Genomic DNA, 16,439 nt, shown 5'->3' on the forward strand with positions numbered 1-16,439 from the left:
GATCCCTGGCAGTGTCCAAGGCCAGGCTGGACAGGGCTTTGAGCAGCCTGGGACAGTGGAAGGTGTCCCTGCCGTGGCAGGGGGGTGGCTCCTGTAAATGTCCCTTCCAGCCCAGCCCCTTCTGTGATTCCACAAATGACATTTGTTAAGTGTCCCCCCTGGGATGTCCCATGCTGATGCTTTCTGGACTTTTCCTTGTGGTTCCCTGTGAGCCAGGGAAGGGTTTGGACTCTGGCACAGCTGGGATGTCTCCTGCTCCCAGTCCCTCTCATCAGCTGCTCTGGCCTCCAGAGAAACCTTTGCAAGGTTTTCCTTGGCAGCTCTTTGGTCTGCCCCAGCCACCCCTGCCCTGTCCTTGTCTGCTGGGAGCTTATCTCTTTTTTCCTTTGCTTTTCAGCTGGTTCCCTCTCTACTCCCCAAGCCCTGTGTTCAGGTAGCCCAGGCACACCTGAGCACGGAGTTTCAGCCTTTCAGGTTCCCACCCTGAAAGAGCAGAGGGCACTGGGAGACAATTGGAAATGTTTCTGTAACAAAGGTGCCTTGAAATTGCTTCACAGTAGGTCAAAGGGTTTTGGCACAGCAAAAGGCTAAGGAATAAACAGGTAGAGGCATGTTGTTTGAGAAAAATGAGCATTTATTCCAAAAATGCTGGGTTTGGTTCTGTTAGCAGGAACATGGCTTGTCTGTGGCCATGGCTTTGTGCCGGACTGCTGCTTGCAAAGAAAAGAAAAATTTATTTTAATGAATCATCTTCTTTCCAGGGTTTCCCTCACCCCCTCACCCCCCCCAGGGCAGTTATACTTGCAGAAGCTATTTGTGAAATGGCTTCCAGATGGCAAAAAAGGTTAATTTCCCCCAAAATGAGAGGGGGACTGGATCCTTGTACCTCTATCAAAAATCACAGTAAATTTTTCCATGGCTAGTTTCCTACTGCTTGGGAAGCAGGATATGATAAAGATGTTCTCTCCTGAAGGTTTTAACTCTGAGGCTCATCTCAATTCTTGCTGTCAGAGTGGGTGCTGCTGGCTCCAATTCCTGCAGCCAAGTGAGCTCTCCCCACCCCATGCACAGTGTTTGTCCCATGGAAAGCCATGCCCTGCAGCCCAGATGGTGCTGGCACTCCACATGTCCTTCAGCACTGTAACCCATTACAGTGTCTGATTTGGTGTCTGGGGATCATTTGGTATTGTCTTCTATTTCCTGTTCAGGTATCTGAATTGGTAAAAGCAGCAATGAGCACGTGGAGGGGAAATCCCTGTCTACTGCTTTCAGACTCGATGGAAACTTCTCCTCCAACACAAAATTTACCTGAACAAAAATCTGCTGCCTCTTTTTGCTTATAAAAGATCAGACAAGGGCTAGAAGTAGAAACAGTTGACTTCTTTGACAAAAGAGTTAAAAAATTAAAACTTGACTAATATTTCCCCCCCTGCAGCCCAGCTCTGAATTGGTGCTTTGAGAAGTCCACAAGGTATCATTGCTGTACCTTAACATGACAGAGAGATGCACAGTCCTCCTAGGGGCTGGACTGAGCTCTTTTGTCACCCAAGATGTGGCTGGCACCACAGCTGAGGAGTTTGGCCAGCTGGGAAACTAACTCAGCTGAACTGAGGCTCTGTAACCCCAGATTTTATCCAAAATATCTCTGTTGCTTACCAAATGCCCAATCTACCAACACTCTTGCTGTGGGAGAGATATCATAAAGCTTATGTGTTATAAACATGATAATAATCTCTCTGGGGAGAGACAATTAATTCCTGGGGTGCTGGCAGCTCGTATATGCAATTTGGTGTATCTCCATGCAGAATTAATTACCTGTAAAACCCTTTTTTTTTTTGTGTTGTAATAGACCCATAGGAAACCCTAGATATTAATAAGGGCAGGTAACTATTAAAACTGCTCCATTTTCTTCGAGGTAAAGAAACCTGTAAGAAAACAGGTAAAAACCTATGGAAAAAAATAAAAAAGAAACTCATAAAAAAGCAGGAAAGGAAGTTATAAGAAGGCAGGCAAAGAAATCCATGAGAAAGGAGATAAACCTATGAAGGAGGCAGGTAAAGAAATCTATGGAAAACCTGTGTGACTTTAGGAGCTGGAATCTAACCCAGCAATTAAGCCAGGATTGAAAATGGTTTGGTTTAGATTTAAAAAAAGTTATTTGTTTAGCTATAAACACATAATGCTTCAGTGAGAGTTGCTAAAAAGTTTTACATCTACATCCTGAAAACACTTTAAAAAGTTCTAAAGTTGGGCAAAACAACTAAAACTTTAAAAAAAGAAAAAGTTGACGAACATCATCAGTTAAACCAGGCTCTTCTTAAGCGACTTTTAAAGCCTCGGGAGCCGTGTGTGTGTGCGCTTTAAGCGCTACACACCCCGTAATTTAATCTCTCCACATCCCCTCCCCTCCCGCCGATGGAAACTCCGAAATTCCACCGTAAAACCGAGGATGGGGGGGGAAAAAAAAGTCAATAAAAAAGAAAACACCGCAGGTGTGAGGTGGCTAGCCAGGCTGGTTGGTGTTTTTGGCCGCTTTTTGCGGAGCTCCGCGGGCCGGGCGGGCTGCGCTGCCCCGGGCCCGGCGGGGGAGGACCCGGGCGCGGCAGCGCGGCCGCTCCGGCCTTTCCTCGGGGAGCCTCATGGGAGGAGCCTGCCAGCAGCAGCAGCCCCAGCAGCAGCAGCCTCAACAGCGGCAGCTCCGGGCTCGCATTGCTCGGCCTTTGTGGGCTGCCGGAGCAGCGGAGGCAGCGGGGCTCGGCGGTGCCCGGCCGCGATGCTGGGAGCGCGGGGTGGCGGTGTCCGTGTGAGGGGCTGCTCCGCGGGGCTGTGCTCACGGCGAGGATGACTGCGGGCAGGAGCGCTGCTGGTTATTTCCTGGCGCTGGTAAGTAGACACTTGTGAGTGGGAAAGTTACTTTCCCCCCCTCTTTTTCTTTTTTTTTTTTTTTAGGTTTTTTTTTTTTACTTTTGGAAACTGTTTCTCCCCCTCCCACAGCGCTGCCTCCAGCTCTGGGTCAGGATTAACTCTCCTTCCCCCCCACCCCCCAAAAAAAAAAAAAAAACCTCAGTGGTTTTGTGGTTCCTGCCCTGGTTTCTGGCTGGGTTTGGGTTTTCTGCTGGAGTGAGGAGGAGATTCTGTGTGTGTTGTTTGCACTGAGGAACTTCTGCTTCAGGTTTGCTGGCTGGGAACTTTGGGGATTTGGGAACTTTGCAGTCCTGCTCCAGTGACATCAGGACGTGACCGAGAGCCCTTCCGAGCTCTAAAAGCTGCTCGTGGTGACGTGATGGGCTTTTTTTAATGGTTGACAGTTATTACAGCAAATATGCTTATTCATCCTGTGCAGGCGTGATTTATACTTCTGACACTTTTATGTGGCTTTCTGCTGTCCGTCTTTTAGTTTGCTAAGGAAGTAGTGCTGTAACACATGTTTCAGTGCCTTTAAGTATTTGAATCTAATATAGTTGTGTTTGTTTAATGTAGTTACTCACCCTCAGTTTTAATGCGACCACAGTAATGTAGCTCAGTCAAAAAAAATTCTATGTTATTATTACAGCTAATCAAACCAGTGATCAATCTGGGTGCACATCTTACAGAAATTAGGGGGTTTTTAAGCAAGGAGGGTTGGGTGAGAGAGGAAGTGCAGACCCTCAGGTAATGTGTGACTAAAGCCCATCCCCTGCCAAGATAACTCCTCTATCTTGTCAGGGTTTCCACAGCGAGTGCCAGAAAAATGCACATTTGGGAATGCCTGTGCAGGGTCCCTGGCAGCTCCAGCAGAACACCGGGAGTTACCTGCGGGCACTGCCAGCTGCTGCACAGCTGGGCTGCTTTCCACAGCCGGGCATTGCCTTCAGCAAGCCTTGGGAAAACGATTTCATGTCTCCAGAACCAGCTCCTGCTCCCGTTTGCCTTTCTGGTGTTGTTGGGTTGGAATTGTGCTGGAAGGGAAGGGACTCTCCTGTTGCTGGAAGTGCAGTGTGTGTCCGGAGCTGGGCAGCCGCCTGTCACCTGTGGCCAGCCAGGGGGGTGGCACGTCCCTCCCTTGGGGACAGGTGTGACTCAGGTGCTGCCCCACCCTCCCTGTGCGCTCCAGGCACCGGCACCCAGCACCCAGACCTGTTCTGCTGATTCCTCGAGTCCTGCTCAGAGGAACACCATGGAAATGTGGAATCATTCCCCTAGGAGACAGTTCTGGTCTCTTGGTGACAGTGGCTTTTTTTCCTGAAGTGTTCCAGTTCTGCTGCCATGCACTAGGCATCAAACTCGTGTTCCCCCTGTGTGACAGGGGTTTTATTTGCTTTTAATTAACACATGCCAGTTCATTTCTTGGATACCTTCATTACCATGTTTGCACAGCTCCAGCTCAGCAGGGCTCAGTCTGGCTCAGGCCAAGCCTAAATACAAAGTACTGGTGTGAGTCTCTTCAGGCATAGTTTCTTCTCAGAGTATGGAATTTGAGAGATTTTTCCAAAATCACATATTTAAATGCTTAAGTAGGTCTGTTGTTGGGTTTACAAAAGGCAGTGTATTGCCCATAACAATACTGTGAGTGTGTTTTTAGTGGTAAAAGTAAAACCTTGGCTAAATCTAAGCACAGTGACCAGCAAAAGTGACCCCCAGTCATTGCTGTGTCTGAGCTTTTTAAGTTGCTGCTGGTGCATGGACTCATCCTGTGAGGATGGATGTTCCCTTAGTTCCTTGGGAAATAAAGCCACAGTTTCCATTTTAATCTTAGAATCTCATATTTTTTCCTGAAATGCTGTTGATACTTAAATGGGTTTTAAATAAGTTCATAAGTAGTAGTGCAGGAAGGAAAAAAGAGGGGTTTGTTTGTTTTTAGTGCTTTGTTTATATCTTATGCAGCAGGTCTGAGGTGTTCCCTAAACAAGTTTAGTTTTAGTTAGTGATACCTGTAATGTTGATTTCTTATATGAGAAATAACTTCTTACCTCCTTCTCTGCTGAATCATTGAAAGGAGTCCCAGTAGTCATCGAAATACTTTTAAAAAAGAGAAATACCAAAGGGACATAGTTACTGTAACAGGTTATTGTTGGATTTTCTAGACACCAGGTTTATTTCAGTGAATGTGGTTAATGTAAGAGATAAGTTGCAAACTGAACTGTGAGAAGATTAATATTTTGAAGGGATTAATAAAATTGATCAAATTTTATGAGGTACAGTGTGTTTGAATGAATGATTTTGCAACTGATGTTAGTGCTGCTAGGACTTTTTCCTTTCCAAAGAATTGCAGTATAAGAGCTTAACAGAAATAGCAAATTCTCTCAATATTTTCTGGGATTGATTAGTACTTTTTCTTATGTATGGATAAACTGAGGGTTAAAAAATTGACTCTTTGGCCCAAAGTATTAGAAAGCCAAGTATGAAATGTGAAGGATTTTGTTTGTCAGCCTTGCTGTACCCAGTGAGAACATCTTGTGTCCTGAAGAAAACAGAACAGCGGGTGATGAGAGCACTGAGAGCTCAGCCCTGCCTTGTGGTTGTTGGTGCCATTTTCCAGAGATTTCTGGAGTAAGAGCAGGATCCACAAATCTTGCTCTTATCTCATTAAAAGCAGCCAAATGTTTGGGGCTGGGAGATAGAGTTTGAAATGCTTATTGGTTTCCCTTGGAGTAAACTTGGAGCTATTGTTGACTGTTCAAAGGGAGCCTCATCCAGCTCTCCTGATTGGAAAAACATGGATAGGAGTAAATGCCAAGACCTGGAGCTGCCTTCTGTCTCCAGCACCAGTATCAGAGTGTTTTACAACTTTCCTATGAAATTAGGGGTTTAAGGTCTGCATCTCAGGGATGTCAGGAGGAGAGCAGCAAACAGACCCAGCAGAGCACCCAGCACTCTCTGTCTGTGTCTACATGTGCCAGGTTGTGTCCCTGTGTGTATCTTAAGTTTCTGCCTTGGTTTGAAGCCTTCTCACATAAACAGAGTCAGACCTGCTGTGTTTAAGAAGAAATTAGACAGGCTTAGGAAGTTATTTCTCATTCATTCGTTGATATATAATGAATACTGTGGGTCCAGCTTTGCCTGAAACTTGTTATTTGCATACCTGCCTTCCAACAGTGACTTGGAAAATCTCTTTTCAAGGCTAAGTAGAGGCCTTAAAAGTGAAATTGTGAAACTCAAGAGCCTAAGGACACTTGATGGGCAGTGTCTTTCTCTTGTGACACACTAATAACAGACTGAGCCCCGTGGTCTTGGGGCTGAATTTAGTGTGCTCACTGCAGCTGTTGGTAAGCAACTGCTTGTTAAACTGTGAGGTATTTTCCTTTGCAAACTATTTCAGTCATGCCTGTCACAAGCAGAATTTGGAAGCAGTTTTATGTCGATCCTCTTCCAGGCTCAACCCAGAACTGAGGCAGCAGAATGGAAAAAGCTCATGGCCTTTTTATGGAGCTCAGTTCTTGCAGCAAGTTGGCCTTAGAGGCTGGTGGCTGCAGAGGGCTGGCAGCAAGGACCTGGTGGCAGCCCCTGGAGAGCCAGAGGCAGTTGAGATTCCCGGGAATCTCACTTGTGGAACTCGTTTGAGCAGCTCATGGATGGCTTCATTGTTTGTGCAGCACAGAGCAGGGTGGCTTGGCAAGGAGCAGCTTCTCCATCACCTCCCCAGGCCTGAGTTTCAGGTTACTTTGTCCATGAACTATGAAAATCCCTGTCCAGGAGTTGGTTGTGCAGGAAACGTGAGTGGTGAGGAGCAAACACCTCTCACCAGGTTGGGGCACAGCAGTTTCAGCTGCAGTTTGGGTTTGTGCTGTGTTTTCTACATGTTTACAGGAGCAGTCTTAGAGCTCTGTCACAGCAAGAAGAAAACCTGCCCATCTCCTCACTTCGCTCACTGTGTACATAAAAAGAAATTGTAAAGTGCTGGTGTCAAAATCTACTTTCTAAACACTCATTTTAAGGCAAACCAGAGGGGATACCCCAGCTGCAACTCAGTAATGAATGAAAACCAGTCCCTTTATGATAATAAGCCAGAGGACTTTAGAACCTGTAAACACCTTGGCTCAAAGGTCCCTACAACAGGCAGAGCCCTCAGGTGTGGTTAAACCAGAGAACCTGTGGGCAGTCAGTTGCTCAGAGTTGTAATTGTTTTTCCCACATGAACATGGTACAGAATCCTTTAGATAAAATTTGGGAAGTTTGGGTACATTCAGATGGCAGCCTTCAGTGATTACCAGAATAACACTGACATTGTTATAGTAAACTTTAACAGTTTGTTATGTTTTTGATTCAAAATTAAATTACAGTAGTCAATCATCCAAGATCTCTGGATTTGAAGTTAGGTAAGGAAGTCATCACTTAAAGCTGAGTTCTCTGATTTAGAGCTTTTCATTTATGAGCTGGAATTGTAAATGCTGAGTGACAGTTTTGAGTTTATGCATCTCAAATCCATCTGTGTATGGTACCCTCCCTGTGTGTTCAGTGTTGTATTCACTAGGTAGTACAGGAAACAACATGGACAGAAGAGATCCAGGGCACTGTGAAATTGCATCAGCAGTTCAAGGTCACACTTTATGGTTTACAAATAACTTGAGAATTTTGGTGAATTTTAGGGAAAACTGATGCTTCCAGGGCCCTGATCTCTGGGTGGTCACGTGGCAAAGTCAAGTTGAAGTAGCAGCAAGAACATTGTTTTCAGGGGGTTCCCATGGTTTGGCGTCTCTTAAAAATAAACAAAGTCTCTTTTTCAGCGAGGCTCCTTTCCTTATTGATTCAGCAGTGTTTCCAAATGGGTTTGCTCAGTCATGAGCTGCTGGTTCTCAGTGGCACTCTGCTTTTCCCAGGAATGGGACAAGCCTGGATGTCTCCCTGTGGGTGTTCTCCACAGCACCTGGACTCTGTGCTCTCACCAATGAGCCCCCCCAGCTCAGGTGAAAGCCAGCAATGAGCTCCTTGTATTTTACGTGGTTTCTGAGTGAGGGAATCTTGTTATTTCTCTTGTTCAAGCAGCAGCTCCATTTCTCATTTGCTTTTCATAATCAGAAGCACAATGGGGTTCGTTTGCTGTGGGGTTGTACTGTCTCATTGCTCCTGCAGTTGTAAATCAGACAAAAATCCAGAGACTTCAGTCCTGTGGGAACAAAAGCAACTTAGATTACAAATGCCAACTTCCTCTGTGTTCCCTAACACACAAGTTAGCTCATTCATGCTGAAGTCCAGGGATTCAGAGTGATAAAAAGCAGTAATTCTGCAGTAACTCAGACATTAAAGGCTGCCTTTCTCTCTGTCTGCTTTCTCCACAGCTCTCCTGGGCCAGGTGATGATAATCAGTTGGCTTCTCCCCTGGATCCCTGTGAGCATCCCTCAGCTGTGTGTGCAGCCTTTGGCAATGCTGTCCCCGTGGGAGCTGCTGAGCTGACTGCACCCAGGTACTGTCCAGAGCTGTGCCTGGGGCAGGGCGGGGGCTGCACTGCTCCCTGCTGCAGGGGAATGGAGCACCAGGAGCTCAGCACTGGCTGAGGAACTGCTGTCACCCTCCTTGCATGGAGAAATGTCTGCTAGAGCCATTGCTGATGGGTTTGTTGGGTCCGCCTCTATCTATCAGCAGAGATCTGTACCAGAGTTTAAATCCCCCCTTGTAAAGGCCTTCAAAAGAAAATTCTGTTTACCCTTCCCTGAATTCTGTCACTTCAGCACACAGGAGGGTTGTGATATGTGAAGGTGCAATATATGCCCTAGATTTTTTTAGGTGCTTATACTTTTTTTTTTTATTAGTAGTACAAGGTAAATAATCCTTGAAACATTTTCTTTGAGAAGTTCTTAAACAATATAATGTTGATTCTAAAGCATTCAGGTATCTCTGTTGGACTCTGGCCTTTTTGTTTGCCTTTGCTTGCGCTGAGAAGGGAAACTTGCTTTCTTTGTGCAAGTTGGTGAGGTTGTCAGGATCTTGGGGCATATAAATTTATCTGAACAATAGAGGAAGCCTTGTAGGGTGTGTGTACCCTTCAGTCACCAGGAGTTCAGTGGAGTGTAAACACACACAGTATATTTAAGCTAGCATTACATTTGTTAGTTGAAGTCACAATAATACACCATCAAAGGCTGGAGGGACCTTGTGTGGTTTGCTCAATCCACCTTAAAAGCTGGGTGACTTTGCTGTTTAGCCCATCCTGGTCTGCCACCAGTCCCCAAGCTGGTTAGTCACCAATGCTGGCTGGGAGAGACTGTGAGAAACAAACTTTTTCCTACAGTCAGGGTAAGATGATCTAGAGAAGCTTACAGTGGGAAGATAATGATGTGGATTTCTTTCAGTTCTTGTAAGTTTTTACTCAAAAAGTTGTGTTTCTTTTGTTTTTAACAAATGTAATTGGGTTACTGATGGTTTTTTGTGGATTCTGCTTTTCTTGCTAATGGATTGTTGGCTGTAGTAGAGAGGCAGTTAGAAAAGAGTGAGCATTAATTGAGGTGGAGCTGTGAACTACTTTCTGAATGTGGAAGCATGAAAAAGGCACCAGAAGTGCCAGAAAGATTTGTATATGGTCTTTGGACTACAGTCTGGAGCAGAAGATTGTGTGCCCTTGGGGTGATAATTTGCTGTTTGCAGGAAAAAGGCACACCAGCTGCCTATGATTAAACATTTAGGGAGAGCAATCTCAGAGTGCTTTAATTCACTGTTTCTTGTAAACCTCATGAATTCACTCTGTTTGCATTCTCACATCAATCTGGAATTTCAAGTTAATTATATTATACCTTTTCTTTTGATCTCCTCCATAACTTGTGCCTTTTAAATGTTTTATTGTTAATGTCTGAAGGGTGTCTCGGGGCTCCTTGCTCCACCCCAGTGGCACAGGCTGGGCTGGTGCTGAGCTGTGGTTGCCCCATCCAGGGTGGCTGAGCCCAGTAGGGGTGAGGGCACAGGGACTGTGCAGCAACCACAGGATCTGGCTGTTGTTTCCAAATCCTGGCCTTGAGGGAGCTGCAAGGATTTTTGCAAGGGTTCAGCACTAAAAAGTGGCAAACCAGGGGTATTTCATGCTGGATGTAGGTAATTTTCCAAATCCTGAAACAGAGGAAACTGACAGAGAAATACAATGTGGTCGACTGGAGTGAAGCTGGCTGTGAGTGCTTCTTCTGTGTTTGTTGCTTTTAACTCTTTTGTTTGTTTTTTAAGTGCTGCACAAGTTAACTCTTGTCAGTGTTGTTTCTTTGCTTTCTCCTTTATTTTGCATCCGTGTGCAGCTTTGGGTATAAAAGCTTGCCCATTCTCCTTCACCAGCCTTTTCTGTCCAGGTTGTTGCCATTTGCTAGTTTCTCTGTGAGCCTTGCAGAGGGGCTTCCTGCTGTCCCAGCATTAGAAAACTCAGAGGCTGCCACTGTACCCACGCCCAGATGGCAACTGGTTGGCAGAGGAGGGGTTAAATCAGTGCAGCTGCAGCCCTGCTTTAACTCCTGTGTGTTCAGTCCTGGTGCAGCTCCTCCTGCAGCAGCAGCTCTACTCATTTTTTGGGCTTTGCTGACAATATGAAGTTGGTAGCAAATGAAAGTGTTAAAACACTGGGATTATGCCCACATAGCAGGACTGGGCTTTTCTCACCCAAGGGAGGAGCCTCAGTGATGTTTTTTCTTTCATGTCATTGCCTTATCATCAACAATTCACCTGTGTCATGGAGCAGATTATTGCTGATATAAGTAAAATAATCTTATTAAAGTCTCTGCTTTTTTTTGGCATTTTCTGTAGGAGCACTGCACCACTGCATTTCAGTGTGAGTGGATACAATTCCCTAGTGCACACACATGTGATGTCTCTGTGCTGCCTTCTGGGTACCTCTGCAAAATGGAAATGTTACAGGGGCTCTGAATGCCATGGTCTTATGCCAGTCTGCCTGCAGTAAGGTGCAATCATAAAGTGGCTTCCCCCAAAATATTTAGTTATTTACTAAGTTTGCTTTTGTTTCTCTGTATTTTGGGTGTCACATAATGCAGATGGTGTGCACTTTGACAGGGAAAAATAATGCTGCATGTATGATGGGGGTCAGTTTGTGCTAAATGGCTTCCAGATGGCAGGGCAGAGTGAGAGATCAGGTTGTCCCTCCATCTGTCCAGTCAGAAAACTCTATCTTTGTTTGGCTTCTTGAGGGTGACTGACTGCCTCTCTCCTGCTGATACCATATTGATCAGGGACAACATGCTTGCATCTGCTCAGTCAGATTTTATTTATCTACAGAGAAGTGCCCTGAAAAGAATTAGGTAAAAAGTTCACTGGTGGTTCTGCCAAGCCTTTTTGTTCAGCAATGAAAGGCCACGTTCACTCTTATTTGCCAGTACATGTTGCTCTAGGAGAAGTTTTGGCCAGACACAGCTTTCTCTTTACTCTGCAGGTGCAGAGCTCTGCAACAGGACTTCTGTGTTGTAGGAGGAATGTTTGGGTTGGAAAGGTAGAGAAGGCAAATAAGAGCCATGTCTGTACAAGACCACAGCTTAGGTGGGCTCCAGGTTAGAGGTGTGAAACACTTCTGAGCAGTATCTCTCTCTTCCTTGCTACTTCCTTCCTGGCTTGTGGGGAAAAAAACCCCAAACCTTCAAATGCCCAGGAAAAAATGACAGCTTAGGCTCTTGCTGGATGTGTTTAGGGCTGTACTTAGTATTGGCAGCACAAACAGGGAATACCCACATTTGTCTTGGAATACCCACACCCAGATAAGTCAGAAAATTGGTTTTGAGGTTTACTTATAAGAGATAGTGCTTGAAAATACTTCTTTTCTAATTAGCTCAACTCCACAGGATAAATACTGGTCAATGTATAGTTTATTGTGCACTGAGAAGGCTTGGGCCTTTTGGTAGTGTTCTTTTGCAACCATTAAAATATTAACAGTTGAGAAAAAAGTTCAATGGAAAATCTTGTTTTAATAAGAGCTGTGGAGAGGTTTTGATGTAGCCACTTCATGTCTGAGGTGATAAAAGTTCCATGAGTTGACACATGGACTCCAGTTGATGCAGTGTTAGGCTGGAGAGCTCACAGTGGACAGAAAGTCTGTGTTTTGGTCATGGTTCCTGTTCTGTGCTCCCCTGCCTCAGTTTGTGCAGTCTGTGAAAGCAGGAGGAGGAGTGGGCACAGGGCTTTGGGAGGAATGGGGAGCAGAGCTTTTCCAGAAATCCTGGTGTGTTGATGGCAAGCTTAGCTTTAGTGTTGGGAATGACACTCATTAGTCAAAATATCTCTGAAAATGGTTTCATTTGATGTGGAAAGGCTTGGAGGGGGAAGCTGAAGGGCTGCAGATGATCTTTAGGACCTGTGTGAAGAGCGTGGGTGAAACATTGCTACTGTAAGACTGACAGCTTTGTGTGTCCATAACACCAGGGCCATAGTTTATGTGCCTTTGGTGCTCTTGCTTGGCTGGGCCCTCTTGAGAATTGTTTGGGTTTTGCAGCTCTTTGTTTGCTCTCCAAACAGATGTTCAGCATTCACTTATTTTTAGCAGTTCACTTTTTTCTGCTTTAAAAATCTTACTTTCACTGCTCTCCGTGTGCCCCTATATAGTCACAGCCTTGGTATAGAGAGGATGCTGTTACTATATTAGTACAGAGACATTTTTAGCCAAGGACAAAGGCCTTTGCATGAAAAAGGAAACAGCCTGCTTTCTAATCATTATTTATTTCTTTGTATTCACTTGATGGGGCTGAAAATTTCGGGTGTTTGTGTCAGCATCAGGCCAGTTTGGACAAACACAAGGAAGGAGTGAGGAAGGCAGAGATAATTTCTTAGAAGAGATAGCTGGGTAGTTGTCCCATATGGCACAAAGCAGCTTTGTGGATATGAGCTAATCAAGGTAAACTACACTCACAAAGAGCTTTGGTGATCTTGGGAGCTGGGTAGACAGACACTTTGGGAAGTGGCTGTTCTCCTGCTCCTATGTGTTGTGACTAAAGTCAGGGATGTGGTTTAGGCTTGGTCTCTTGTTTGTGCACCAAAGGAGGGAACAGACTGTCCCTGGACCTTACTAACTCTTCATCAGTAACACAATTCCATCTGCTGCCTACAATTCCAGTGTAATTACTGGGGGAAGAGGAGAGAAAAATTGAAAAGGAGTGACTAAGATAGCTGTTTATAGTTAATTCAGGAAACCTGTAAGAAGCTTCTCAGCCACGTCCTGTTTCCACCAGCATTTCCATCAGCATTTGTGTCTGTGTCTCTGGCAGCAGCACCAGCTGGAGGGGAGGCTGTTGTGTGTGGCTGCTACCCCAGGACATTTGTGTCCCTCTGGTGTGCCCTGGAAGGGACAGTGTGGCATGACAAGACCTTGAACTGCTCCTGATTTGAGACATGAAGTCAGGGGTTACTTAGTTCCTTTTCTGTTCATGAATGTGGCTGAGAGCAGGGGGAGTTTGTGGTTATTACCCTGCTCCTGAGCGTGGAGCTTTGCTGAGCAGAGGGACCTCACATCCATGTGCTGAGTTCTGGGATTACTGTGCTTAGCTTTACAGCCTGGGGAGAGCTTTTAAAGTAAGAGAATGTTTTAGTCCCAGATTTTAGGGTTATTTTGCTAAAACACAAATTGCTTATTCGAATGTTTATATTGTACAGTGAGGAGAAAAGGCTGTGTGAGAACAGCAAAGTAGTCATTAGTGATTTATTTATTTATTATACTGATTTCATATACAGTTAAATTCCTCTGGCTCTTAATGTTATGGTCTATAGAGGCTGTCAAGACTTTGCAATATTACTGATGATGTAGTCAGCTGAGAAGTGAAGTGAAATAATCTTTGGAGGAAGGAGTAATTTGTGGGAGGTAGGAGAGAGAGGGAATTTGGGAGGGGATGATGTGCTCCTTACAGCTCCTTGTAGATCCAGCCAAAGTTCATCCTGTAAAGAGACTTCATTAAAGTTTCATGGGCATTACTGAAATTTGTCAGCTTTAATTTTAATACTTGTTTTGCAGCACTTCCACGCCTGATAGCTGCAAGGGAGTTGATAACCACATTTCTGAGGATGTACCTTTGGCTGTGGCCCCTGGTGATGGTGTAGAGCTGCCTGCTGAAGAAACCAAAGGTTTCACAAGGGAAAAAAAAAGGTATTGTGTGATTTCCATTGTTCCAAGACTTTTATATGTCTTTACATCTTTTGCTTAAGAAATGTTTCTAGTGTGAAAGAGGATGACTAAGTTTGTCAGGTGTTGTGTCTGAGTTATATGAACATTTTGCTGCTGGATTTTGAATCCAAATGTTAGACTTACCAAGACTTGGCTAATCGAGAGTATCTACTCCAAAATACCAGAAGGGGGAGCTTAGGCTACACTGGTTATTACTATGCTGATCTCTCCTTCTATTTTTAAACTATTATTTTTTTAGGTTTTTTCCCCCATATTTTCCTTTATTGAATTCAAGTTTGTCGGTATTTTTTTGTTTGTTTCTGGGAGTGAAACTGTGCAAAATCAGGTCCTATTTACAATGACTCTTCTGCTCGTTCCCCTTCAGATGTTGCCAGCAAGTTCCCCACCCCACACCTGATTTGCATTGTCACTGTCAGTAGTGAAGGAAGTTTTCCAGCTTGGTTTCACTCTTGCTGAATTAATGTTACCTTGATTTCAAAGTTAAATGTTTCACTGCCTCAGATCTACACTGATTGTTGCCATAGTGTTTGATAGGTGCTCCAGCACATTTTTGCTTTGAAAACCTCTAAACTGAGTCAGACTCATAGAATGATTTGGGTTGGAAGGAACCTTAAAGATCATGTCCCAACCATCCCATCTCAAATATAGTCCAGACATGTGCTTGGATATTCCTGTCTGAGGTGATTAACCAGTCTGCTCTTGGGGCTCAGCAATCAAGGCCTCCCCTTGTTGTGACATCTATTAATGGAAAAGGTCACAGCACAGCTGAGAAGATGAAATGGGCACTCCCTGGAGAGCAGCATTCTCCACCCCACCAATACCCACTGGCAGCTGTGACAAGTGGGATGCAAGACAGGAGACACCACAGGAAATACAGTTATGCCACTACAGCTCTGCTCAGAAATGTCAAAAGATGCTGCTGTCAGCAGGAGGACACTCTGAATTATGAATTAATATGTACACAATAGATGTGTTCTGCTGTGGAACAGGGCACAAAGAGCTATTAGCAAATGCTGCTGAAAAAACTATTGACTGTAATATCCTGGAAACATTGATTAATTATTTCTTAACTCCTGATGGTTTTGATCAGAAAAATGGTGTCTTCAGCTTTAGTGTAGGTGCTGCTGAGGCACAGTTTGGCCAAGTCTTTTGTAGCTTTCCCTCCATGACAGTGCAATGCACAAACCTGTGTACCATTGATGGAGAACAGAAATGTTTTGCACCAGTTTGCAATTTCTGTCACCTGGAGAGGATTTTCTGTATTGAAGGGTAGATACAATGGTTGTCATCTAAAAAAAGGAGAAAAATGGGCATATGAGATTTTCAGTTGGAAAATGCTCACCCCAAGATGTTGGCTCTTTCCAGAGAATCATCCAAAATTGTTTGAGCTTCACAGATAACCCTGGATTTCACAACTGCTGTAGTGCAGTCACAAATGACTGTTGTTTACAAATCCAAATTGTAACCACTAAAACATGGGGTTTTTCTTTTCCTTTTGACTAAAATTCAGCTTCAATGACAGGAGAAGTAAATTTAGAACTCTGCAGGCAAGCAGAGTTCTGCTGTGCTCACATATTTAGATTGGCTTGTCCCTCTGAAGTTTCTCTTTTGTTTTGATATTGATGTGTGTTTAATAATGTAAATGTCTGTCTCTTGGCCTTGGACACTTCCAGAGGTGGGAAGTCCACAGCCTCTTTGGGCAATGTGTTGTATTAGTAGAACTTCTTAATGCAGAATCCAAATGCAGCCTAGGATGTCAGCAGCCCAAATGTGCACTCCCAGCATCCTCGTTATGTGTTTGGAGCCTGCTTTTACAGCTTTCTAGAAATCTTTTTATTTCCCACATCATTATGCCTTGAGAATAGTGATACTGTCATCCACAGCTTCTTTCTCCAAAGCTGAACTGGAGTGTTTGTATCTTCATGGAAATTAAGATGCACATGGAGGTGAGAATTAGAGTGGTCTGTGGAACAGAAGATCATTCTTGCATCCTCTTGAAAAGCAAAAATATTACTGTCCAAATTACAGCCATCTGCTCTTGTAACCAGCCCTTTATGTGAGTACTTCTGAGACTACCGTGCATTTTTATGTGGTTTCTGTGTATCGAGTCAAATCAACCATGGAAAAGAATAGCCTGCAAATTGGGTTCTGTTTCACTTTGTCACATTGATGGGAGCTGTCTGGCAAGGTGCTGAACTTGTGCAGCTGCTGGGACACTCTGTGATTTTCTGTAAAATGGAACCTTGAGGCATTGCAGTCTCCTCTATGATTATGATGATCACATTATGAACCGTGTCACAGACACTTGATAATTTGAGAGAAGTGCTGAGATATTGCTGGAGAATAGCTGATTCTTTATGGAAGCCCCATGGACAG

The 16,439-nt window shown here is 44.5% G+C and overlaps 1 protein-coding gene across 11 annotated transcripts in view; it reads left to right on the forward strand.

Moving 5' to 3' along the window:
* The window catches only part of TACC2 (transforming acidic coiled-coil containing protein 2), a 118,456-nt gene that overhangs the window by 35,486 nt on the left and 66,531 nt on the right, over positions 1 to 16,439 (forward strand). For all 11 annotated transcript variants that reach the window (XM_050975961.1, XM_050975960.1, XM_050975952.1 and 8 more), the window contains 2 exons: positions 8,256 to 8,381; positions 13,893 to 14,024. In XM_050975961.1, the coding sequence (XP_050831918.1) occupies positions 8,256 to 8,381; positions 13,893 to 14,024 (258 nt within the window). Of the gene's footprint in view, positions 1 to 8,255; positions 8,382 to 13,892; positions 14,025 to 16,439 lie in introns of those variants that run through there.

This window comes from Serinus canaria, chromosome 6 (genome assembly GCF_022539315.1).
Source record: "Serinus canaria isolate serCan28SL12 chromosome 6, serCan2020, whole genome shotgun sequence".
NCBI lineage: Eukaryota > Metazoa > Chordata > Aves > Passeriformes > Fringillidae > Serinus > Serinus canaria.